The sequence below is a fragment of the Hyperolius riggenbachi genome, chromosome 10 (assembly GCF_040937935.1).
Source record: "Hyperolius riggenbachi isolate aHypRig1 chromosome 10, aHypRig1.pri, whole genome shotgun sequence".
NCBI lineage: Eukaryota > Metazoa > Chordata > Amphibia > Anura > Hyperoliidae > Hyperolius > Hyperolius riggenbachi.
Genome location: NC_090655.1, coordinates 51,660,205 through 51,686,098, shown reverse-complemented (window position 1 = coordinate 51,686,098; position 25,894 = coordinate 51,660,205). Strand labels below are relative to the sequence as shown.

The 25,894-nt window shown below is 44.6% G+C and overlaps 1 protein-coding gene across 2 annotated transcripts in view; it reads left to right on the top strand.

The window, feature by feature from the left end:
* The window catches only part of CYP26C1 (cytochrome P450 family 26 subfamily C member 1), a 40,389-nt gene extending 15,198 nt beyond the window's left edge, over positions 1–25,191 (top strand). For both annotated transcript variants that reach the window (XM_068258550.1, XM_068258549.1), the window contains exons 5-7: positions 4,185–4,340; positions 6,721–7,305; positions 24,665–25,191. In XM_068258550.1, the coding sequence (XP_068114651.1) occupies positions 4,185–4,340; positions 6,721–7,305; positions 24,665–25,036 (1,113 nt within the window). In that variant the 3' untranslated portion in view covers positions 25,037–25,191. The remainder of the gene's footprint in view (positions 1–4,184; positions 4,341–6,720; positions 7,306–24,664) is intronic.
* The last annotated feature ends 703 nt before the right edge of the window (positions 25,192–25,894 follow it).

Here is a 25,894-nt window from a genome sequence, read left to right as displayed (position 1 = left end):
CCGTGGGACGGATGAAAGAAGAAGGCTGCTGGGTACGTTTAAACCCTCCCTCCCCCCCCCCCCCCCCCCCCCGTCATGATGTCATGCGCAAACCCGATCCTCTCCATAGAGAGACCGGAGCTGTGCTGGGAGGCTGCGCAATCGCTGGTCTGGGGGGGTAATGTATAAACCGGGTGATCGCAGGGGATCCGGGGGTGCCGGAGTCTCTTACTAGCTAGCCTAGTGCTAGCTAGAGGATTTACAAACATTTGCAACAATTATTCATTTATGGGGGACTCCTGGGGCTACAGAGTGGTATGCCTGACACAGTGTCGGGCATACCGCTAAGGAGGTTAAAGAGGAACTCCAGTGAAAATAATATAATAAAAAAGTGCTTCATTTTTACAATAATTATGTATAAATGATTTAGTCAGTGTTTGCCCATTGTAAAATCTTTTAAATCCCTGATTTACATTCTGACATTTATTAAAGAGACACTGAAGCGAAAAAAAAATTATGATATTATGATTTGTATGTGTAGTACAGCTAAGAAATAAAACATTAAGATCAGATACATCAGTGTACAGTGTAAGTGTTTCCAGTACAGGAAGAGTTGAGAAACTCCAGTTGTTATCTCTATGCAAACAAGCCACTAAGCTCTCCGACTAAGGGCCGGTTCACACGGACGCTTGGCGGCGTCTACCGTCAAGCGTTCGGGACCCATCGGCTAAACTCTCCCATTCAAGTGAATAGGAGCGTTTAGCATTGCGCGGTTACCGTCGATTACCGTCGATTGCATAAACGCGGCGTTCTGATCCCGATTTAACGCATCGTTTCGGCCGTCCCTAGAAGCCGCATGCAACGTCTAGGGACGGCTAGCCGGCGCGTCTTCATGTCCCCCTGCGGGGACGAGAAACGCCGATCGCGACGATCTCTGTACCGCCGCCACCGAACGGGACGTCACAGGACGACGCGACTTCCTGGCCGCCCCAACGCCGCCTGCCGTCCGTGTGAACCGGCCCTAAGTTAGTCGTGGAGAGGGCTGTTATCTGACTTTTATTATCTCAACTGTAAGTGAACTGTTTACTTTTTCTCTGCTAGAGGAGAAGTCATTACTTCAGACTGCTCTGAAAGACTCATTTTGAATGCTGATTGTTGTGTAATCTGCACATATTATAGAATGATGCAATGTTAGAAAAAACACTATATACCTGAAAATAAAAGTATGAGAATATTTTCTTTGCTGCTAATCTTCTAGTAGTTATTCATAGTACACAACCAATTCACTATATCATTTTTATTTTTTCGCTTCAGTGTCTCTTTAAATGCTGACATTTTTACTGTTGGCAGATGATGTAGCTGCTGCCTGCTTTTTTGGCAGTTGGAAACAGCTGTAAACAGCTATTTCCCACAATGCAACAAGTTTCACAGACAGGAAACTGGCAGGAGTAGAGTTTCTTGTGGGAGGGGTTTCACCACACTATCAGTCATACAGCGCCCCCTGATGGTCTGTTTGTGAAAAGGAATAGATTGCTCATGTAAAAGGGGGTACCAGCTACTGAATGGGATAAAGATCAATTCTTGGTCGGGGTTTCTCTTTAATTGTCCTTTAAATGTTTTTCTGTGCAGAAAACATGCACAAAAACAGACAAGTGTGACCCTTGCCTCACTATATAGAATGATCTGCACCGGATTATTGATGGAAAGGTCAGTGAGGCCTTGCATAGCAACCTAGCAGGTGAACAGCTGATGAGAATAATTGGTTGCCATGGGAGACTGAACCCCACCACACATTATACGCACCTAGCACAGACTGTGAATCCAGATCGCTTGGTAGTGACATGTATACGCCTCATCCTTCACTGGCGTGTGCTGGGCAGCCCTCCGCACACTTATGCAGAGTGTTATCATAAATGTCTCTGCCCCACAAGCTGCTGCCATTGCCATGTGAAAGGGCCCTACATGCTGATTGGCACTTAGCATTGTAAAAAAATAATTTATGGACATTAAACACGGTTGGAGCAAGCCGCCTGAACGGGTCTATAAATCACAGGCTGAATGGGGCAGGCGGTGAGCCTCCAGCAAGTGGAGTGTCCAGAGTAGTGTGTGCCGAGTTCTCCTCCGGCCTCTCATTTAGTAAACATGCTATGTAATTGTTCAGTAAGATCCGCACTGGGAGTAAAACACATGGAGGAGCTAAGAATAGGGAGCACATTGTCTTGCGGAGAACTGTCCAGCTGAGTGATAGACAAAGAGCTGCTCCGGGCAGACTGTTAATGACTCCCTCCCTGATATTTGTGACCCTGCTTGGCACTCTGGGTGTTGAAGACCTGTCAACTCTCTAGCAGACAGGGAAATGAGCAAAGCTGGGGATGCGCCTGAGATGCTACTGCCAATCAGCTGCCCACCTAGAGTCAAAGAGCATCAAAGGAAGAATTCAGGGTTAACTGAGAGGTTACTTCTAAGAAATGTTCTAAGGTGCCCGTTTAAAAGGTCGTAGGATTGCGGTAGAAGAATATGATATAATAGAAGACTAACCTTAATTTCACTCCCCCCGCCCCCATAGGCAGAGCCGGGACAAGGTCCTCCAGCACCCAAGGCTGAGACACCAAAGTGCGCCCCTCCATCCCTCCCACCCCAGCCATCACACGCTGATTGCTATTAGACTAAGAGGCACCACAGAGCCTCAACACTTTAATCTCTAGTTATCAGGCTTGTAGCCAATGCCATGTACCCCCTTTTCTTATTTCTCTCTGCTTCAATCACAATAGGATAATGATAGAAGAGTGAGTTGTGTGCTCCCTCCTACACTGCGCCTTGAGGCTGAAGCCTCTCCCTCTCGCCTCTGCCTCGGCCCAGCCCTGCCCATAGGCAACCAACCCTAACTCCCCTCCCATTCCCCAGCACATAATCTTTTTACCCCCTTTAATAGCAGGCGCTGGGGGGCAACTACTATGCAGACTGTTTGCATAGCAGGCACCCATTTGAACAGGACGTGTCTTGCGCAGTTTTCAACTGCTCTAGTAAAACTGAACTTTTGTTGGGCTTTGGTTGTATTTTTTGTCCCAATTGGAGAAATTTTCTTTCACTTTCTCCTTTCAAGACCTCCATCAAGTTTTGCGACCTTAACTTGAAATCTAATAGTCCTAGGGACGGGAAATGAGAGACCGCTATAAAAACAAGTTGGGGAATTTCGCTCTTTCACTCCATACCAAAAATATTTCATTTGTTGCCATCTCTGTCCCGGTTGAAGAAGTATCCCCACTTCCTTTCTGGACAGGAAGTGATGTAGATTCTCACTGATAGGCGCATTTTTTAAGTGAACCTGAGCCAGTGAATTACTGGTATAAAAACCATATTACCCGAGGCTAGCCGGATCAGATAAAGACGCTTAATACTGTTCCAGCATCAATTTTTTCTTTAAAGTTTTTCATTTTCATGTTGAAAAAATAATAATAAAAGACAAACATTGAACATTGTGTAATATGGTGTATGCGTTCCTCACCCAAAACACAACTTATCAAATAAAGACAATGCTGGGTCGCTACAATTTGGGGGTATAACCTCCCACAGTTAGAAATGAAAGGGTTTTTGCAGAGCTTAAACAGTCGCCTTTCACCACCTTATTAGTTCCAATATATGTCCAAAGCTCATGAAATCCTGTGTTCATCTTCTTTATTTAGCTTGGATGTACCGGAATCGGTCGCTGACCAATCACAGACCAATTCTCCTTGCTATATCACTTTTTCACAAACCAAGTTTAGTTATCCTGAACAGGACCAGATCAAATCCACAGGCTCACCCGTCTCACCAATAGTGTAATACCGCTTTATTAAAATTATATAAGAACAGTAGTGCACTCACATTCCGCTAAAACATATGCGCATATCAAGAAGTTGAAAAAGCTGTCCAGACATCCGTGTGTGTTGTTAGCGTCTCTCTTCTGCTGCCACACACAAGCTCCGCCCAACTGGTTTCGTCAGTGATGACTCATCAGGACAAACATTGATCACTAATTCTATTTACCTGGACTATGATGATTAAAAAAAAATAGAGAGCACATCTTGCATCAATTAATCATGCATGAATTATTATATCTGTGTATATTATGATGATGATTATTAATAAGAGGAAAACAAACGATAATGCCTTGAACCATATCACAGAATGTTTTCTGCAGATTAACAGAAGCTCATTTCTGACAGGGCATTAAGGCGCGTAATACATTACACCGCTATATGGAAGAAGCTATCAAAGATAAGATCACAAGGAGGGATCCTGAAGTGTGTGAAGATGCTCTGGATTTCCTGATAGACAGCGCCAAGGAGAACGGCCAGGAGCTGAACATGCAGGAATTAAAGGTACCACATTTAATGTTGATAAATGTAAGGTCATGCACCTTGGATGTGCCAATGGTAGAGCGCTATAAAAGAATGGCATACAGCTGGGAACCCGGAGAAGGACTTGGGAATACTTTGTGATAAATTAAAGGGGCACTATGGCGAAAAATTGTAAAATTTAAAATATATGCAATCAGACAAATAAGAAGTACGTTTTTTCCAGAGTAAAATGAGCCATAAATTACTTTTCTCCTATGTTGCTGTCACTTACAGTAGGTAGTAGAAATCTGACAGAAGCGACAGGTTTTGGACTAGTCCTTTTGTTCATGGGGATTCTCAGGGATTTATTTATTTTCAAAAGCACTTGGCAGTTGCTCTGCCCAACTGCCAAAAACTGTGTAGCGAGTAGGGAAGCTGTCTGGTTTTGGACTAGTACATCTCTTCATAGAGGATTCTCAGCAAGGCTTTTATCCTCTATAATAATCTCCCTGTGTTCCTGCTTGTGCTGTCTCTTTGTTGTGTTGTCCATGCTGAACTGCTGTGCACATGTGTGCAGCACGGACCCAGCCTCACAGAGACAGGACGACGGGGCCAGGGAGCCGAGCGGGCGGCCGGGTGTGCGGTGGGTCAGCGGGCGGCCGGGTGTGCGGTGGGTCAGCGGGCGGCCGGGTGTGCGGTGGGTCAGCGGGCGGCAGGGTGTGCGGTGGGTGCGGGTGGACAGGTGTGCGGCGGGTTAGCGGGTGTCAGGGTTTGTGGCGGGTGCACGAGCGGTGGAAGGCGCGCGCGCGTGCGCCGAGAAACACAGACCTGGAGCCCGTTTTTAAACGGGCTTAGGTCTACTAGTTCTTTATAAAGATATTCCCTAAATGGATTTAAACAAAGATGCTGGCCAGCTTCCCTGCCCGCTACACAGTTTTTTGGCAGTTGGGCAGAGCAACTGCCATTCACTAAGTGCTTTTGAAAATAAATAAATCCCTGAGAATCCCCCCATGAAGACATGGACTAATCCAAAACCTGTCACTTCTGTCAGATTTCTACTACTTACTATAAGTGACAGCAACATAGGAGAAAAGTAATTTATGGCTCATTTTACTCTGTAAAAAATGTACTTCTTATTTGTTTGTTTGCGCATATTTTAAATTTGCCGCCATAGTGCCATAGTGTCCCTTTAAATAACCATATTCAATGCCAAGCAGCAGCAGCTAAAGCAAATAAAATTCTGGGATGCATAAAAAAAGAAAATTACAAGATGGTAGTATACTACTCCCTGGCCCATATGCAATTCACTTTTTCTCCTTAGTTTTCTCCAAGTTGTATTTACACCTTGTCAATAAAATGCCAAGCAAGTAAGAAAATAATCAGAATAATTCTGACAGTACCTTATTCTACTACTTTTGGTACTTTATGAATTGTGAAGTGCTGAAACATTATTTTAAAGAGAAGAGGAAAAAATTATCACCTAGGAGACAACATGGAGAAAAAGTGAATTGCATATGGGCCCCAGTGTATAAACCACTCGTTAGGCCACACCTGGGATGTGGGATCCAGTTTTGGGCACCACACTATAGGAAGGATATTGAACTTCTAGAACATGTAGAAAGACAGGCAACTAAATTAATCAGAGGGATGGAAGTTCTCACTCACCAAGAAAGGTTGGCCAAACTGGGTTTATATAGCTTGATAAAAAAAGAATCCAAAGTGGTGAACTAATTAACATGTACAAATGCCTAAGAGGGCAATACAAAAGCAAGGCAGATTAGCTTTTTGTCCCTAGGCCTGTACCAAGGACAAAGGGACATAATCTGTGTATGGGGCAAAAAAGGTCTTGCTATCTATTTAGGGGTTGTTTACAGTAATAGTGGTTACATGTGGAATACTTTAAAACAGGAAGTAGATATTGCAAATTCTATATCTGCATTATTAGGAAGCTTGGATGCTTTCCTTGTATTGATGCTTCCTGCTCCTGCAAAAGCCCTGGCAGCGTTAATTACTATTCCCCCTCCAGGTCACCATTGAAACTGGGGAAAGACGTAATTCGGCAGTTTTAATTGTAATTTGGCACCCAAATTAGTGACTAAGCACCGCTATAGCCCTAATTCCCAATACGGCTTATGGCGGCAACTAAATTTCCAGTGCCGTTTTTGCCAGTTTCGCCTTCAGGTATTGTGTTGGTAGGAATGTCCATAAGAAAACATGGCTGCTCTACCAGCCTTGCCAGACTCCCTTTTGATTACTAGTGTATTTCTGTTGACTATTGGATGGCCAGCCTCACTCCAGCCTTCCTTTCTCATGAGCTGCAGAGGAAGGGAAACAATTTAATGGCTTCTTGTATAATTCTGGACATCTGTGTGCTCGTTGATGTGTAACAACATGTTCATTACTGCCGTCTCTTGTTACGCAGGAATCTGCCATTGAACTGATGTTCGCTGCCTTCTTCACGACGGCCAGTGCCAGCACATCACTCATCCTGCTCTTACTAAAACACCCATCTGCCATAAGCAAGCTGAGACAGGAAATGGCATCACATGGGCTAAGCAAGCAATGTCAATGTCTTCGTACCCAAGACAGTCCAAATAACAATACAGTGGCTGATCACTGTGCAACTGCCGGGTGCCACGCTTCTGTTCTGCCAGGTTCAGATGACCATGCAAAAGAGATGTGGGGACAGACAAAGCTCAATTTGGTTGACAGCAACGGAAGTGAACACACATGTTCTTTAAACAGGAGGTCTCGGAATGGTGTGCAACAGCAGTACCTGTTCATGGATTCACCATACAAGAAGGATATGTCACTAGACCTTTCAAATGCTACTAGGTCACCTGGAGGTTGTCAAGAATGGAGGTGTGAGTGTTCGTGCCAGATGAACCTGAGTCTGGAGAAAATGAAAAGACTTCACTACTTGGACTGTGTGGTGAAAGAGGTGCTGCGTCTACTCCCCCCAGTTTCTGGAGGCTACAGAACTGCTCTGCAGACCTTTGAGCTGGATGTAAGTATGAGCTCCAAATCTTTGTATTAAGCAAAACAATGGGTTGTCGATGCGGCAGTATACTGATAGAAATGAGTTGGTGGGCATGAATGAGCTAAATATGATATGATATTTTGCATGAGTTGATGTTGCATAGACCTGGTCTTTCAGTGTATGACCTGAATCTTAATGGGCTGATGCTCTGTAGTGTAGAGCATGTCCTGTATGAGTGGATGCTGTAGTGTAGAGCTTGTCTTGTATGAGCTGATGCTCTGTAGTGTAGAGCTTGTCATGTATGAGCTGATGCTTTGTAGTGTAGACTGTAGAGCATGTCCTGTATGAGTGGATGCTCTGTAGTGTAAAGCTTGTCTTGTATGAGCTGATGCTCTGTAGTGTAGACTTCAAAGCAGTGGTCCTCAAACTAAGGCTCGCGGGTCGAATGCGGCTCCCTGAGGCTTTTTTACCGGCCCCCCACACACAAAATGTATTACTTATAGATGCGGTCAGCTACATCTTTAAATATTGGTGGTCCACATGGGTGGTGCCAGCAGCGCTGGCACCACCCATCCACATGGAAGCCAGAAATCAGTAATTTTGCTGGTTTCCAATCAAATTCAACATCAGATGACAATTGGACTTCAGGTTGTCACCTGGGTATGCTTCACTGTCTGGCCCGCAAAGACATAATTTTATATATACTCTGGCCCCCCAGCAGTCTGAAGTATGTTGACCAGGCCCTCAACCCAAAACGTTTGGGGACCAATGCTTTAGAGCATGTCCTGTATGAGTGGATGCTCTGTAGTGTAGAGCTTGTCTTGTACGAGCTAATTCTCTGTAGTGTAGACTGTAGAGCATGTTCTGTATGAGTGGATGCTCTGTAGTGTAGAGCTTGTCTTGTATGAACTGATGCTCGGTAGTGTATACTGTAGAGCATGTCCTGTATGAGTGAATGCTGTAGTGTAGAGCTTGTCTTGTATGAGCTGATGCTCTGTAGTGTAGACTGTAGAGCATGTCCTGTATGAGTGGATGCGCTGTAGTGTAGAGCTTGTCTTGTATGAGCTGATGCTCTGTAGTGTAGACTGTAGAGCATGTCCTGTATGAGTGAATGCTCTGTAGTGTAGAGCATGTCTTGTATGAGCTGATGCTCTGTAGTGTAGACTGTAGAGCATGTCCTGTATGAGTGGATGCTGTTGTGTAGAGCTTGTCTTGTATGAACTGATGCTCGGTAGTGTATACTGTAGAGCATGTCCTGTATGAGTGAATGCTGTAGTGTAGAGCTTGTCCTGTATGAGCTGATGCTCTGTAGTGTAGACTATAGAGCATGTCCTGTATGAGTGGATGCTCTGTAGTGTAGAGCTTGTCATTTATGAGCTGATGCTCTGTAGTGTAGACTGTAGAGCACGTCCTGTATGAGTGAATGCTGTAGTGTAGCGCTTGACTTGTATGAGCTTATGCTCTGTAGTGTAGGCTGTAGAGCATGTCCTGTGTGAGTGGATGCTCTGTAGTGCAGAGCTTGTCTTGTATGAGCTGATGCTCTGTAGTGTAGACTGTAGAGCATGTCCTGTATGAGTGGATGCTCTGTAGTGTAGAGCTTGTCTTGTATGAGCTGATGCTCTGTAGTGTAGACTATAGAGCATGTCCTGTATGAGTGGATGCTCTGTAGTGTAGAGCTTGTCATTTATGAGCTGATGCTCTGTAGTGTAGACTGTAGAGCACGTCCTGTATGAGTGAATGCTGTAGTGTAGCGCTTGACTTGTATGAGCTTATGCTCTGTAGTGTAGGCTGTAGAGCATGTCCTGTGTGAGTGGATGCTCTGTAGTGCAGAGCTTGTCTTGTATGAGCTGATGCTCTGTAGTGTAGACTGTAGAGCATGTCCTGTATGAGTGGATGCTCTGTAGTGTAGAGCATGTCCTGTATGAGCTGATGCTCTGTAGTGTAGAATGTAGAGCATGCACTGTATGAGTGAATGCTGTAGTGCAGAGCTTGTCTTGTATGAGCTGATGCTCTGTAGTGTAGACTATAGAGCATGTCCTGTATGAGTGGATGCTCTGTAGTGTAGAGCTTGTCTTATATGAGCTGATGCTCTGTAGTGTAGACTGTAGAGCATGTCCTGTATAGCTTGTCTTGTATGAGCTGATGCTCTGTAGTGTAGACTGTAGAGCACGTCCTGTATGAGTGGATGCTCAGTAGTGTAGAGCTTGTCTTGTATGAGCTGATTCTCTGTAGGCTATACTGTAGAGCATGGCCTGTATGAGTGGATGCTCTGCACTGTTCTCCCCAGAATGTTTTTCCAGCCGGGTGGCATGAAAAAGTAGCCGGGTGGGGTCAGATTAGAGAATGCAGGACTGACACTTCTATGCACACATCTGCTTACAGCATAGGAGGAGATGAGCCGATGATAGCCGGGTGCTCACCAAAACTAGCCGTGTGGAGCACCTGGATAAAAGAGCTTGGGGAGAACACTGCTCTGTAGTGTAGAGCTTGTCTTGTATGAGATAATGCTCTGTAGTGTAGAGCATGTCCTGTATGAGCTGATGCTCTGTACGGTAGACTGTAGAGCATGTCCTGTATGAGTGGATGCTCTGTAGTGTAGAGCATGTCTTGTATGAGCTGATGCTCTGTAGTGTAGAGCATGTCCTGTATGAGCTGATGCTCTGTACGGTAGACTGTAGAGCATGTCCTGTATGAGTGGATGCTCTGTAGTGTAGAGCATGTCCTGTATGAGCTGATGCTCTGTAGTGTAGACTGTAGAGCCTGCACTGTATGAGATAATGCTCTGTAGTGTAGAGCTTGTCTTGTATGAGCTGATTCTCTGTAGGCTATACTGTAGAGCATGTCCTGTATGAGTGGATGCTCTGTAGTGTAGAGCATGTCCTGTATGAGCTGATGCTCTGTAGTGTAGACTGTAGAGCATGTCCTGTATGAGTGGATGCTCTGTAGTGTAGAGCATGTCTTGTATGAGCTGATGCTCTGTAGTGTAAAGCATGTCTTGTATGAGCTGATGCTCTGTACGGTAGACTGTAGAGCATGTCCTGTATGAGTGGATGCTCTGTAGTGTAGAGCATGTCTTGTATGAGCTGATGCTCTGTAGTGTAGAGCATGTCTTGTATGAGCTGATGCTCTGTACGGTAGACTGTAGAGCATGTCCTGTATGAGTGGATGCTCTGTAGTGTAGAGCATGTCCTGTATGAGCTGATGCTCTGTAGTGTAGACTGTAGAGCCTGCACTGTATGAGATAATGCTCTGTAGTGTAGAGCTTGTCTTGTATGAGCTGATTCTCTGTAGGCTATACTGTAGAGCATGTCCTGTATGAGTGGATGCTCTGTAGTGTAGAGCATGTCCTGTATGAGCTGATGCTCTGTAGTGTAGACTGTAGAGCATGCACTGTATGAGTGGATGCTCTGTAGTGTAGAGCATGTCTTGTATGAGCTGAGGCTCTGTAGTGTAGACTGTAGAGCTTGTCTTGTATGAGCTGATGCTCTGTAGTGTAGAGCATGTCCTGTATGAGCTGATGCTCTGTACGGTAGACTGTAGAGCATGTCCTGTATGAGTGGATGTTCTGTAGTGTTGTAGAGCATGTCCTGTATGAGCTGATGCTCTGTAGTGTGGACTGTAGAGCATGTCCTGTATGAGTTAATGCTCTGTAGTGTACAGCTTGTCTTGTATGAGCTGATGCTCTGTAGTGTAGAGCATGTCCTGTATGAGCTGATGCTCTGTAGTGTAGACTGTAGAGCATGCACTGTATGAGTGGATGCGCTGTGGTGTAGAGCTTGTCTTGTATGAGCTGATGCGCTGTAGTGTAGACTGTAGAGCATGCACTGTATGAGTGGATGCTCTGTAGTGTAGAGCTTGTCTTGTATGAGCTGATGCTCTGTAGTGTAGACTGTAGAGCATGTCCTGTATGAGTGAATGCTCTGTAGTGTACAGCTTGTCTTGTATGAGCTGATGCTCTGTAGTGTAGAGCATGTCCTGTATGAGCTGATGCTCTGTAGTGTAGACTGTAGAGCATGCACTGTATGAGTGAATGCTGTAGTGTAGAGCTTGTCTTGTATGAGCTGATGCTCTGTAGTGTAGACTGTAGAGCATGTCCTGTATGAGTGAATGCTCTGTAGTGTAGAGCATGTCTTGTATGAGCTGAGGCTCTGTAGTGTAGAGCATGTCCTGTATGAGCTGATGCTCTGTAGTGTAGACTGTAGAGCATGTCCTGTATGAGTGGATGCGCTGTAGTGTAGAGCTTGTCTTGTATCAGCTGATGCTCTGTAGTGTAGAGCTTGTCTTGTATGAGCTGATGCTCTGTAGTGTAGACTGTAGAGCATGTCCTGTATGAGTGGATGCTCTGTAATGTGGAGCTTGTCTTGAGAGCTTATACTCTGTAGTGTAGATTGTAGAGCATGTCCTGTATGAGTGGATGCTCTGTAGTGTAGAGCTTGTCTTGTATGAGCTGATGCTCTGTAGTGTAAAGCATGTCTTGTATGAGATACTGGTCTACCGAGTATGTCTTCTATAAACCAATGCTCTACATAGCATGTTTTGTATTAGTTGATGTTCTACAGAGCATGTTTTTTTTTGATCTGATGTCCTATAGTGCATGACTTTCATGGCCTGATATTCTATAGGACATGCCTTTTACAAGCTCATGCTCAATGCAGTTATTCTTGTATGAGATTAAATTTTATATAGCATGTTTTGTATGAGCTGATATTTTCTAGACCATGTGAGTTCTTGTTCTGTATTGGATGCCTTGTGTGAACTGGTGTTCTATGTATGCCCCATTGAGCATGCCTTGTAGAAGACTATGATTTGTAGAGCATGTCTTGTATGAATATGTATACCATATGAGCTGATGTTCCATGCAGCCTATCTTGTTTTGAGATTAGATTCCATAGAGAGCCTGTTTTATATGAGTTGATATTCTTTAAAGCATATTTTAATGAGCATTTTTTCTACAGTGCATGTCATATCTGAGCTGGTGTTTCATAGAGCATTTCTTTAAGTAGCTGGTGTTGTATAGAGAATATCTTGCATGGACTGATTTTCTAAATGCTATGTCTTGCATGACCTGATATTCTGTAGAGTGCCATGTATGAGCTCATATTCTACGAAGCTGGTCTTGTATGAGCCATTATCAAATATGTTCTGCATGATGCCATACTCTACAGAGCATTTTTTTGTATAAATTGATGTTCCACAGAGCATATCTTGCAAGAGTTGATGTTGTTTGGATATTGGCTTATATAGAGCTTGTCTTGTATGAGCTGATGTTTGATGGAGCATGAGTTTTATGAGCGGATTCTTGGTCTTTGTATGAGCTGAGTAAATGCTGACCTTTATTGATTGATCAGGTTTCTCATTATCTAAAAAAATGATGTTCTGCATGAGTTCATTTTCCTTGAATCATCTCTTGTATGATCTGACGCTCTGTAGAGCTTGTCTTGTATGATGTGAAGCTCTATGAAGCAAGTCTTGCTTAAAGGACACCTGAAGTGAGAAGGATATGGAGGCTGACATATTTATTTCCTCTTTTACAATTCACATTCCCTAGCTGTCCTGCTGTTCGTCTGCCTCTATTACTTTACCCTGAACATTTACTGTATCTACTGTATAATACTAAATGGTACTATGATACTGTATAAAACTAAATGACAGTAATTGTAATCATGCATGGAATGGATGCAGCTGCACGCGTACGTACACCACAACCGCCATCTACTGTGCTCGCACGGTGGGCAGGCGTTGGTGTGTGCAGTTTTGGTGGTGGGGGCTCTGCGTTTTGTGGTGTGCAATTCTTTCGCGAATTGTGGGTTTACTGGTATTTTAGATTTCAAAGAGATCTACATATTGTTCTAGGTCACCCCTAATGATCATTTTACGGGCTAACCAAACATCAGAGAAGATGAAACCGATAATGGCCTGAATCCTCCTCAAGTTTGAACAGTTTCATGGGACCTTGTTCAACAGTTCTCTTCACAACTATAATATACATACTGTGAAGATTATTCAGGATTAGGAAATGACAGAGAGAAAACTGTTTAGACAAGAGAGAACAATTAGAGGCGAAGCTTTCTCTATTCTTCTCTCCACACACCTGCAGGAGCCACGCTTGAGGGTCTTGGCACCCTAACTTTTGAGAAGGCCGCCACAATTCTTCTGGCTACTTTACTCAGATGACAGCTTTCTTGATGTTGCCCTCTCCCTTAAATCCAGCACGACTGCACAGTGCTTCTCCCCACACACTCCACCACTCGTCAGAATGGTTAGAGGTTCCAAAAGCCACGGCTTCTCCCCTCTATGTGGCTACAAAGGGAGGGGTTGATAGTTGCACGAACAATGCCTTGTCCCAGAGGTGACTGTGGGAGGATGGGCCTCCTTCATGATGCAGCAGCCCTCTTCCAGAAGCTGGGTGAGACGTGGCCAGAAGCTCCAGTATGATGTCTTGCTGGAACTATCCAGTAGGTATGCATGGAGCATTTTGGAGGATAGGGGTGCATTGCTTAGTGTTGGTTGGGAGCAGGAAGGAGAGATGAGAAAACATTTAGCATAGATAAACTAAAGTTACATACACACATCCAACTTTTCATTGACCAATTGTACCATCTCCATGTAGTATGAGAGCTTATCTACACAATCTGTTCATAGTAGTCAAAATCTGTTGGCCTCCTACTACATGGAGGGGGTAAAATTCACCAACCATTGGCCAATCAAAATTGAAGTTGTGTACAAGGCTTTAAATGTATTGTTATGTGAGTTTTTTAAAAATGAGAAACTTGTAGTCTAAAGCCGTGTTCACCCACTTGAGTTATGTTGCCCTTAACCACTTGAGGACCTCATTGTTAAACCCCCCTAAAGACCAGGCCATTTTTCATGAAATAGGCCACTGCAGCTTTAAGGGGTCCCTGCAGGGCCGCACAACTCAGCACACAAGTGATTCCCTCCCCCTCCCCCCTCCTTTTTTCCCCACCCAGCTCTCTGTTGGTGGGGTCTGATCGCTCCCCAGTTGTTTATTTTTGTTTTTATCAATATTTATTTTATTATTTCTTTTTTCATTTTTGTTCCCAGCTCCCCCTCACATCTCCCCCCCCCCCCCCACCCCCCGCCAGTCAATCAGCGTGATCGGCTGTCATAGGCTTCAGCTCCCCCTCACATCTCCCCCCATCCCCCCCCCCCCCCCCCCGCCAGTCAATCAGCGTGATCGGCTGTCATAGGCTTCAGCCTGACAGCCGATCACTTCCTGCACTACTGTACAGCGCTGCCTTAGATCGCAGCGCTGTACATGCTAATTAGACCATGGTTTTGCCATCTAACAGTCTCCAAGCGGAGGTCACCGCTGGGAGACTGAAGGCGCCTTCTAATCGGAGATGCGCGCGCATCATTGCGCACGATCTCCTGCTAGCCCCATAGGAAGCCGTTCATGGCAATCGGCCTGGACCGGTCCTGGGGCTGCTGCCGCGTTCACGCCAGTCGGCATGCAGCGGTCGGCAAGCAGTTAAAGAAGAACAAAAAAAGTGCCCCTGGGGGTTACTTACCTTGGGAGGAGGATGCCTCTATATCCTAATGAGGCTTCCCTGTCCTCCTCGGCTAGCCCAATTCTGTGCTGAGCCTGGGACCCCTGGACAAAAAAAACCCAACAAAAACAATCCCTGTTTTCGCTGCGCATAGGTGCAGTGGCGGCTTTCCACTCAGGCTCCAGCGGAATTTAGCCGAGCCTAATTGTTTCCACTGAACTGCAAGAGGCTTCTGCCCCTGCACAGTAGAGCTGAGCCAATCAGGCTTGGCAAATTCCACCAGAGCCCTAGTGAGAAGCCAATAGTGCACATGTGCAGCACTGACAAGCGGCCGACAAGAAGATCCTTAGGGGTCCCAGCGCTGGATCCCCTCTACTGCATAGGACGCCTTTGCATCGTAAAGGGGCACTTTTTTCTTACAGCTACACTTAAATGATTGTTGATTATTCCTTTCCCCGAAATGTCACATTAACACTTTACTCCGCTTTAGCATCTTTTGGAGGAAGAATCAAAAGAAGACTGTGCTTGTTCATCGTTTAGCGTTCCGTCATCAAAGGCAGGTGTATGCACGCTAGATTCTTACCCGAGGCATGCCAAAAAACACCATCATAGATGGCTATATTCTGGTGTGTGAAGGAGGCTTGTAAGTGTGAGCCACCAGTGTCACCCCTCACAGCACTGCTTACAGCGGTCAGACTGTACAGGGATTCTGTAAAAAATACTTTTAATTTTTGGCAGCAATTATTATTCAATGAATAGACTCTACAACGCATAAAGAATCTCTTTGCAGCCTATAGCGGATTAGTCCTTTGTTGTTGATGAATATGACATCAAGAAGTCAACCACTTCTGGACCGAGTTGATTGAAATCTACGTCCTGCATGTGGCTGCGCGACTCTGACAGGACGTAGATTTCAACAATCGTTGCTGTGCAGTCACACCGCTCCCGCCATTCTCTCCCCGCCGGCCGCCGCAATACACTCGCCCTGCTGTCTATATGACGACAGCTATGTGAGCCGGTCAGGAGCCAATTTCATTGGCTCCTGGACCTGTCGTCACTGTAAGCCAATCCCATTGGCTTACATTGATTGACAGCATCACTAGCCAATGAAAGCAGCTCTTGACCGACACACACCAATATGCCATCATAGAGACGGCAGATGAAGGACCTGCGGCAATGGGTGAGCGGTGTGACCGGCGAAAGTGGCAGGACTGTGCGGAGATTCATCGGTAATCGCTGTTTTGCGCCACTTTGCCGTACCAGCAGTCTCTGTTCCTTAAGGGGCCAGAGACTGCCGGTACGGAAAAGGTTAAGCATCCTTCAACCACTAAGTGGATTGGGCAGAAGAGCGCAATTGTGTGTATTTGAGGATAGGTAGACGACAGTTTCTCTTCTAAGGGCCCGTTTCCACTTGTGCCAGCGTGTGTCAGCGAGACGCACTGTGGCACTTCCGGGTGTGCGGGATCGCAGGCGAATCCCAGAAGCCGTGCCATGCACGGCTATGTGATTCACAGCCTCCCGCGCAAAATCTGCTAACAGTGTCAGTCGACGGCGCCATAGTTTCCTATGGCAGAGTTTCCCCGCGCAATTTGCCTGCGGATTCGGAGCGGTTTCTGCTCCAGTGGAAACGGGCTCTTAAGGTGCATGCACACATCCAATTTTGATTGGCCATTCACTGACCAATGTTACCACCTCCATGTAGTATAAGCGCCATCAGACGTTGAATACTAAGAAGAGATTGTGCAGGTAAGCTCTTATACTACATGCAAATGATAAAATTGGCCAATCAAAATTGATGTGTGTACTAGGCTTTAGTAAAACCAGAGAAGGATTAACATGAAATGGGGCCCTAGACAAGATACCAAATGTGGCTCCTACTGCTAGTCGTCTGGCTTGTTTGGTCAGATACGATAGGGAATGGGAGTCATAACAGGTGCCAGATGGGCCCCTGGATACACACCATACCCTAGACATCTGCTTAAGTTGCATTGTTGATGATGCAGCTCTGTGTTATGCTGGGGACACACCATACGTTTCTCCGCTCCATAGATGGATTCGATAGATCATTTCTGACATGTCCTATATTCCTTCCGATCGTTTTTTGGGTCGATTTCTCATACAAGTGAATGGAAACAGATATAAAAAACGAGCGGAAGATAAGAGAATCTAGCTTCGAATTGAGCGGAAAAAACGATCGGATGGAAAATCGAGCGGAGAAACGTATGGTGTGTACCCAGCATAACACATTTCTCTGTTGTGACTATCTAGAGGTGAGTACCGTCTACATCAGCAGCTATGCAGTCAAGATTTTTAGCAATTACTAAACATATCTGTGATACGATTATCACATATGCATTGGATAAGATAACATTATTAGTTCCTGTAGCTGAAGACGTTGTAGCTGCTTCCAGTCACTCAAGCAACGTAGGTCTTAAAAGAGAAGTATATTTATAAATGTATCAAGCACCAAAGAAGATGCCAGCGCTATATGAATACTAAATAATAATAACAGCTGTCCCATATTGTGCCCTGGTGAATAAAGTAGATGCGAACACTGCCAGTCCAGCGCAGGAGATTTGTGCGCAGCCGGCACCGCCATAGACTATAATAGGTATTACGGCTATAGTGGCGCACAGGGAGTAACTTGAGCGCGTCAGAAGACGGAGCTGAAGTTACTTATAAAACACTGTAATTCGGCCTCCAGCAATTGCTGGAAGACAAATTACATTATTCCCCACTATCCACGTGGACCTGGATGGAGGGGGAATAGTATTTAACGCCGCCGGGAACTTGTGCAGCAGCAGGATCAGCCATATACCGGCTGTATCCTGCGCCCAAGTCTCCTCTCTTACGCAGTAGATGGAACACATAACTGACCTGTGAAGAGATATATGACCTCTGGCTGTACCTGCTGTTCACGAATACTACTCCCCAGCAGTCTATACTGCTGCCCATTACCGTGAGAAAACTGTAATCGCATATCTGTGATGATCGGTGGTGAGGTCTGATCAATGCCAACTGCACATCCTTTCCTGTTCCTCACATCTACATTATATATACTGCAGCACAAGTATTCCAGAAATCTGTGGTAGTTCACAAGTTTTTCAGGGTTTAAAATGCTCCATATAATGATTGCATGACATTCCATTTTATATCATAATTTGCCAATTTACTACATTTTTAATTCGGGATATCCAAGTAAATGTAGCATCTGGGCCATATTTATCCAGGGAAACAATGTGAATAAACATTTGAAAATGTCCGCAAACATACCAAAGACGCCCCCAACGTGGCCAAATGCATGAAAGCATTCCAAATAGGCTTTACATGTGTAATTGTAGAAACATGCTGTATGTGCATTTATATGCATTAAAAAAAAAATGTTGGTTTGAGTTTAGGTGCTTTCTCTTAGTGATGGCCATGACTAGAACTCATGGAGCAGCATGTGATATGTTTTACAAAGCTCTGATTTGCTGTGATCACATCCTGCTTTAGCACATGATCATGACTAGCAAATCAGAGACTTACATATCACCTGACCAAACCGATCACATGCTTCTCCATGACTTCTCTTAGGTGCCCATACACTTGCCCGATTTACCGCCGATAGACAGCAGATTCGATCACTGTGATCGAAGCTGCTGTGAAATCGATGCGCAAACGCTGACCGATTTCCGCCCGAAAACAATCGATCCCATCGATCTGTCAGGGCAGAAAACTTTGCTCGATCGCCGGCGGGTCGGGAGTGTGTCAATAGCGGAGTAGAGACAGCGGAGACCAGGGGACTCGCGCCGGCCGGACCAGGTAATTTATGCAGGGGACGGCGGCGGGAGCTGCAGCTGCACAGATTGTGAAGCGGTTTCATAGTGAAATCGATTCAAAATCTGTTTGCAGTGTAGGCAGCCAATAGATCCCTCTTTGAACAGATTCGATCACAGAGGGATCTATCTGCTGGTCGATCTGGTGGCATAATCGACCAGTGTATGGCTGCCTTTAGACATGGCCATCACTACACAGCAGCTCTACGTGCTTTATTGCGGTAGCAGGTTTTTTTTGTTCTCAGCTGTTATAGAAATGGTAGTGGTTATTTCAAATGCATTGTAGGTAATTTCAGAATTTATGCTAATAGGCAGCCTCCCCCCCCCCCCCCCCCCTGTGGCATACATGCATAATAACAGTAAACTTAGACGTTCACTATAATTTCATAACTGAAAATGGAGCAATGTTGTCATACAATGTGAGCTTTTGTGATAATGTTGGGTGATGGTTTGTTAAGATGACTATATGGACACATTTCTGGTTTGCCTCAGAGCAGGATCACCCACAAGGCAGCCTAGGCAAGTGCCTGGGTATCAAGGGGCCCAAATGCTAGCTTCTCTGGCTCATTTCTGACCTCCGCTTACTAAAGGGATCAAAAAGGGCAGCCAAAATAACTTCTTTACCTAGGGCTTCATTTAATTTTAAGCTACGTACTCAGAGCCCGACGGGTCCAGCGACGTCCCCTAGATGACGGTCGCCTCTTCCTGATCGCGACGTCACACAGCGCTATATGACCAGTGCGAACAGATGTGATCGCTGTACTTTGCGCAGAGTCATTGGAGATCTTATCCGCTATGTGCCCCACATAATGCCATGACCACAGGGGGCAACACCGTTGAACATGCGTTAAACATGCTTTTATTAACCACTTGAGGACCAGAGGTTTATACCTCCCTAGTGACCAGGCGATTTTTTACATTTCAGCACTTCACAACTTTAACGGTTTATTGCTCGGTCATATAACTAGGCACCCAAATGAATTGTACCTCCTTTTGGTGGTATTTGATTGCTGCGGCAATTTATTTTTTCTTTATTATTATTATTTTAAAAAATGATTTTTTTTTTTAAACTATTTCTTTTATGCCACTCTCCCCCCTAAATTAGCCCTAGACTACATCACATACACTACACTACACATACATAAGCGTATGCCTATGATAAGGATTAGATTGTGAGACGTTCGGAGGGACAGTTAAGTGACAAGTTAAGTGACAAGGCTGTCCTCTGTACAGCACTGTGCTAGATCACTGCACTGTACACGTTTTTTTAGTATTTTACATGTAAATAGCAGCCTGCCAGCTCCGGTCATGGCTGGCAGGCTGATCACGGCGGCCCCACGTTTACTGCAGGGAACACGCGCTCGAGCGAGCGCTCCTTCCCTGCAAATCTCGCTCCATATGGCGTGATCGAGGAATGAGCGGGGCACTCTGCAGCCACCATCCTGGGTAATGTGGTCGCAGAGAGGTTAAACAATGTTCCCCAATGTCGGGTAACATTGCCGCAAATAGTGCGCCGTGGGTATGGGCCTTTAGCCCTTCTCTGGGTTGCCAGACTTCAGCAGATGAAGTGACCGACATCTGAGGATGCTGGTTGAGACAATAGACCGTCATCCAATGTAATCATGGTCCGTTGTTTTAACCTTCTTAGCGGTAATCCCGAGTCAGGCTCGAGCTGGAAATCCGCAGCACAGAGCAGTAACCCCGAGTTGGATCCATGGAAGGTGTGTAATGTGCAGGACTGCAGCAGATCTATCTAGCAGTATGATTTTTAGGGTCTAAAAGCGTGTGAAAAAATTGTCCAGCTTCAGACACTAAAATCCTGAAATAATCATACTGCCAGGAATTGGCAAACATCTATGTGTACATACCTGTAGGGCCCAATCGCATGGGCAAGAGGTGCAGTTACTCATCCAATGCCAATTACCCAGCGGCTGGCAACATTCGGGGGGGAGTTAATGATCCGGGGATGGGTAAGGGAGTAGCAGTCACTGAAATCTATGGACTAGCTGCAGCTTATGTGGCGTGTTGTATTATGTGACCCTTAAAGCGGACCTGAACTCAGAACTTTCTCTCTGCACTAGAAGATAAGCAACAGAAAAATAACATTTAAAGAAAAAATATTTATTTGTTGCAACTGATAGAAATCCTGTAATAATTCTGCATTGTGTCTACGTCCTGCTTTCATAGAAGCAGACAAAGTGTTAACATCCTGGGTTTACAAATAAGCTGCTCTGACATAGCAGATGAGATTCCTAAGCTGACACAGCTAAGAGATCAAATTACAGTGTTAATTAGACAAAGAGGAGGGGGAATTACACAGGCTAAACTCTCTAAATACATACGGGCAGCACGGTGGCGTAGTGGCTAGCTCTCTCGCCTTGCAGCGCTGGTTCCCTTGTTCGAATCCCAGCCAGGGCACTATCTGCAAAGAGTTTGTATGTTCTCTCCGTGTCTGCGTGGGTTTCCTCCGGGCACTCCAGTTTCCTCCCACATTCCAAAAACATACGGATAAGTTAATTGGCTCCCCCTAAAAAATTGGCCCTAGACTGCAGTACTTACACTACAAAATATAGACATATAACAATGGTAGAGATTAGATTGTGAGCTCCTTTGAGGGACAGTTAGTGACAAGATATATATATACACTGTACAGCGCTGCGTAATATGTCGGCGCTATATAAATACTAAATAATAATAATAAAAATAATAATAATAATACAGGGTGCATTTCTATATGTTTTCCTTCTGCCCTGTGCGAGAGTTCTATAGACAGCAGATATATTCACAGACTGCCTCCCATGTGAATGATCCCATATGCTGAACCAAGTCTAAAGATCAATGGATTCCCTACATAAGGTTTGAAGTGTAAGGCGGGGTGTAATGGGAACAATTATATGTAGTTCTGTAATAGTAACTTTTATGTGCAGTTCTTGTCATCCGTACTTACAGAGTATTTATCCTCTCATGTATCTGTTATGAAGTCCTAATTATATAGCATCACACGCTTATAGTCTCAATCCAATCACAGCCTCTGCTCTGCATTAGCACCAAGTCAAACAATTATCCACCCAAACAAATCCCAGTACAAATGATTAAAGGAAACCTAAACTGAAACTTAAAAGTCAAAATAAACATACACGGGTCATACTTACCTCCCGTGTAGTCTACTCCTCAATCTCTTCTTCCTCTCCTGCGTCCTGTTTGTCCACTGTGATCGATGAAATTCTTCATCCTCCATTTTTAAAATGGCTATTACTCCATAACAGCTTTATGGTCAGGACACTGTTAAACTGTAACATTGCCCACTTGAGCCATAGGGAAACATTGACATTACCTTACACATCAGTTGTCCTTTCAGTTATAACTGACAGCAACTGATGTATAACTGCCAGCAATTGATATATTTCAGTTCTGACAAAATCTTGTCAGAACTGGAAGGAATTGTTGTTAGAAGAAAATGGTCAGCTTTTGAGAGAAGGCTGAGGGCGAGGTAAGCATGTCATATTCAGGCATGTACATCAGGTGTTTTTAATGATTTTACTTGGTTCAGGTTCACTTTCAGCCAAGCTTCAACTAGAGTAAGCGGAAGATCTGAGCTGCAATACTCAGTCAGAATGCAAGAGTCTTCCCAGTGTTTCAAGGAATGCATTGCGTACAAGACTGTTACTTGGCCGCCCCCTTTTGGTTGAAATGAAAAACATGTTGGAAACTTAAAGGGAACTTGAAGTGAGGGGAACATCATTCCAGTGGCTGCATACTTCATCCATGTGTGTTTCTACAGAGCAGTAAAGCCACGGTATCAGCATAAAAACAAATGTAATCTTTTTTGAAAAGGGGATGGATAGCAACGGCTGCCACTTTATTCGGCTCACTTCAAACCAATAAGTAGATATATCTGGCACTCTCTGTGATAAGGCCAGTAGTGTGATGGGGTGCCTGGATGTTTTGAGGTGGCTGACTAATACTTTTCGTATTAAAGAGAAACTCCGACCAAGAATTGAACTTTATCCCAATCAGTAGCCGATACCCCCTTTCACATGAGAAATCTATTCCTTTTCACAAACAGGCCATCAGGGGGCGCTGTATGACTGATATTGTGGTGAAACACCTCCCACAAGAAACTCTGAGGACAGTGGTACTCCTGGCAGTTTCCTGTCTGTGAACCCTGTTGCATTGTGGGAAATAGTTGTTTACAGCTGTTTCCAACTGCCAAAAAAGCATGCAGCAGCTACATCACCTGCCAACAGTAAAAATGTCACCATGTAATAAATGTTAGAATGTAAATAAGAGATTTAAAAGATTTTACAATGGGCAAACACTGACTAAATCATTTATACATAATTATTGTAAAAATGAAGCACTTTTTTTTTATTACATTATTTTCACTGGAGTTCCTCTTTAACTAATAAATGATAACTCAGCACTCTCCTTTTGGTGATGCCATGTTTATTTTACACTTTTACCATGAAGCCAATGTTTTGAGATCATGAAATAGGGCTTGATAGTGTATAGGGTAAGGGCTGTGCCTCTGACACAGGAGACCAGGGTTCAGTAGGAAACCTTGAGCAATACACTGCTACTGCCTATAGAGCGCGCCCTAGTGGCTGCAGCTCTGGTGCTTTGAATCCGCCAGGATAAAAGTGAAATATAAATGTTCTGTGTCATGTTTTTATCAAGGCTAGCAATAGTGTAAGCCAAGTCTAATGCTGGGAATACATGATGAGTTAATTTGGAAGATTTACTGTCCGCTCGATTTTCAGATCGTTTTTCTGATCGATTTCCATTCACTTCTGTGAGCAAAACGATCAAAATCAGATCGGACCTGTTGGAAATAATCTATCCAGCCATCTTTCTGCCAAAAACTCATTGTGTAGTCCCAGCATAAAAGAGAAACAAAGTGGTTATCATGAGTACAACCAAAATCCCCATAAGCTGAGTGAGTGAACCAATCACCCTCATGCCACCATGTGCCTTTAACCAGGGCAGTTTCTAGGCTAAATTGCACCCAGGGTGAGGGTGTAAAAATTGTGCCCCCCCCCCCCACCCCCGTGGACTCGCGAACCCTTACTCTTTAGGGACAGTCACAGGTCACAAGTAGATCGGTCTACTTACTAGTGACCAGCCACTCATCCAGGAGGTAGCAGAGACCAGGAAAATGCACAGGCGAAGAGAGCACGGAAAGCCGACTCCTCCATTGGCGCAGTGCACTGACAGCTTGCAGTACCGCTACAGGACATCAGATGTCATCACACGGTGGTGACGTGATGATGACTTGACGTCTGACGCAGGCAGCCCAGGAAGAGTCAAGGAAGGTGATCGAGCTGGTAATCTTTTTCTTCCATTTGGTTGCACTGCGTGTCACCAGCTCCCTAGCGGTTATGTCCTTCTGCCTGAGCCCTCCTTCTTCTACTTGCCGGTCTGCGCCCAGGGCGGTCGCCCTACCTGTACTGCCCAAGAACTGGCCCTGCCTTTAACTAACTAAAAACATGAAACCCAAGCAGGAAGCCACCAGTGGTACCGAGACCAAAGATCAAAATAAAATTAACCTAGAAAAAGTTTAATGCATGTAATAGAATAAACAGATTAAAGGACAACTGAAGAGAGAGGGATATTTCCTTTTAACTAATACCAGTTGCCTGGCTATCCTGCTGATCCTATGCCTCTAATTCTCTTAGCCACAGACCCTGAACAAGCATGCAGATTAAGCGTTTCTGACTGAAGTCTGACTGAATTAGCCTCATGCTTGTTTCTAAAGGCAGCATTGGTGTCAAGTCCTCTTTGTTGAAAGTATAATCTTTATGCTTCCTTTTTTGTTTTCAAGTGTTTTGCTTACAGTTTTTATACTACAATACGATTCTTTATTTGAGCATTACTGTACTTTAAGATATTTTAGATTGCTTAATAATTTTATACTATCTTTACTGTAGTGCATTTTGTTATGTCAAGCATTGTTAAAAGCCTTACTTGTATTACTGTATTGTTAAACATTTGCATTGTATAGTTTTCTTTGTAGGTATTTCGGGTTACTAATCTGTATTTATGTCTTTACTTCTCACACAGGGCTACCAGATCCCTAAAGGCTGGAGCGTTATGTACAGCATTAGAGACACGCATGAAACCGCCACCATTTATCAGAACGCAGAATCCTTCGACCCCGACCGGTTCACTGCAGAACGGGATGAAGGCAAAGCTGGGAGATTTAACTACATTCCCTTTGGAGGCGGGGTCCGAAGCTGCATTGGCAAAGAACTGGCACAAACTATCCTGAAGATTCTCGCCATTGAGCTGGTCGGTACTGCCGACTGGGAGCTGGCTACCCCAAATTTCCCGAAAATGCAGACTGTCCCCATAGTGCACCCTGTAGACGGACTCCAGCTCACCTTCCGATTTTTACAGAGCAGTGACAGTGACACAGTGACTAAGGGATTATGATCACTTCCTGCGAGGCCAACATCCGACAACACTTAAATTATTTTATTGATGATTCCCAGCGGGGTGTCTATGCTATCTGTAATGTAGCTAAAGATTATATTATTTATAATGTAATATTTATATGTCAGTTAGTTATTAAAAGATATGGGTAATGATGAGCTATATATATAAAAAAAGAAACAAACGGCCCTGAGATTCCAAATGTGTATTTTTTTTTCTAACAAACACAACTTTATTCAAAACTGTACAAGGCAAATTCTAACAGCCGTCAGGATGAAAGGTGATTATTAACAGTGCATTGGAATGGTGGACAGAACAGACAGAACATGTGTTTGGTGGGCTAAATATGCTTGCCACTGTAGTACAGCTAATTGGCTTACTATCCTCTCTGGATTCAGCGGGTTGCTGTATGCAAATGAGGAGAGGTTGAATGAAGCAGATGAGAGAAGAGGACCGTCACTTGCTATGAGAGGTAATTATAAAATGTTAGTCAGCATTTCCTTGCATGGGTTCTGTTGGGAAGCATCAACAAAAGAATAAAATTATATTGTGCTCTTCTCCTGACAGACTTAATGTGCTTCAGAGTTGTAGCCACTTAGGGGGCACTCCACGGGTGACCAGGAGCATTGGGGAGCCTTGTCCAAAGACACCTTACTGTTTTACATACTGGCTTGACCCAGGATTCCTGGTCAAAGGCTCAAACCCTACATGAAAGGCAACAGGCCTCAAAGGATACCAGAGGCAAAACTGAAGCTGTACTGGGTAGGGGAGCATAATCAAATACTGACCACGCCTCCCGTTCCCCTCTATCATCATCCACTGCGCTTCTCTGGTCCATCCCATTGTCCTGGATGACTT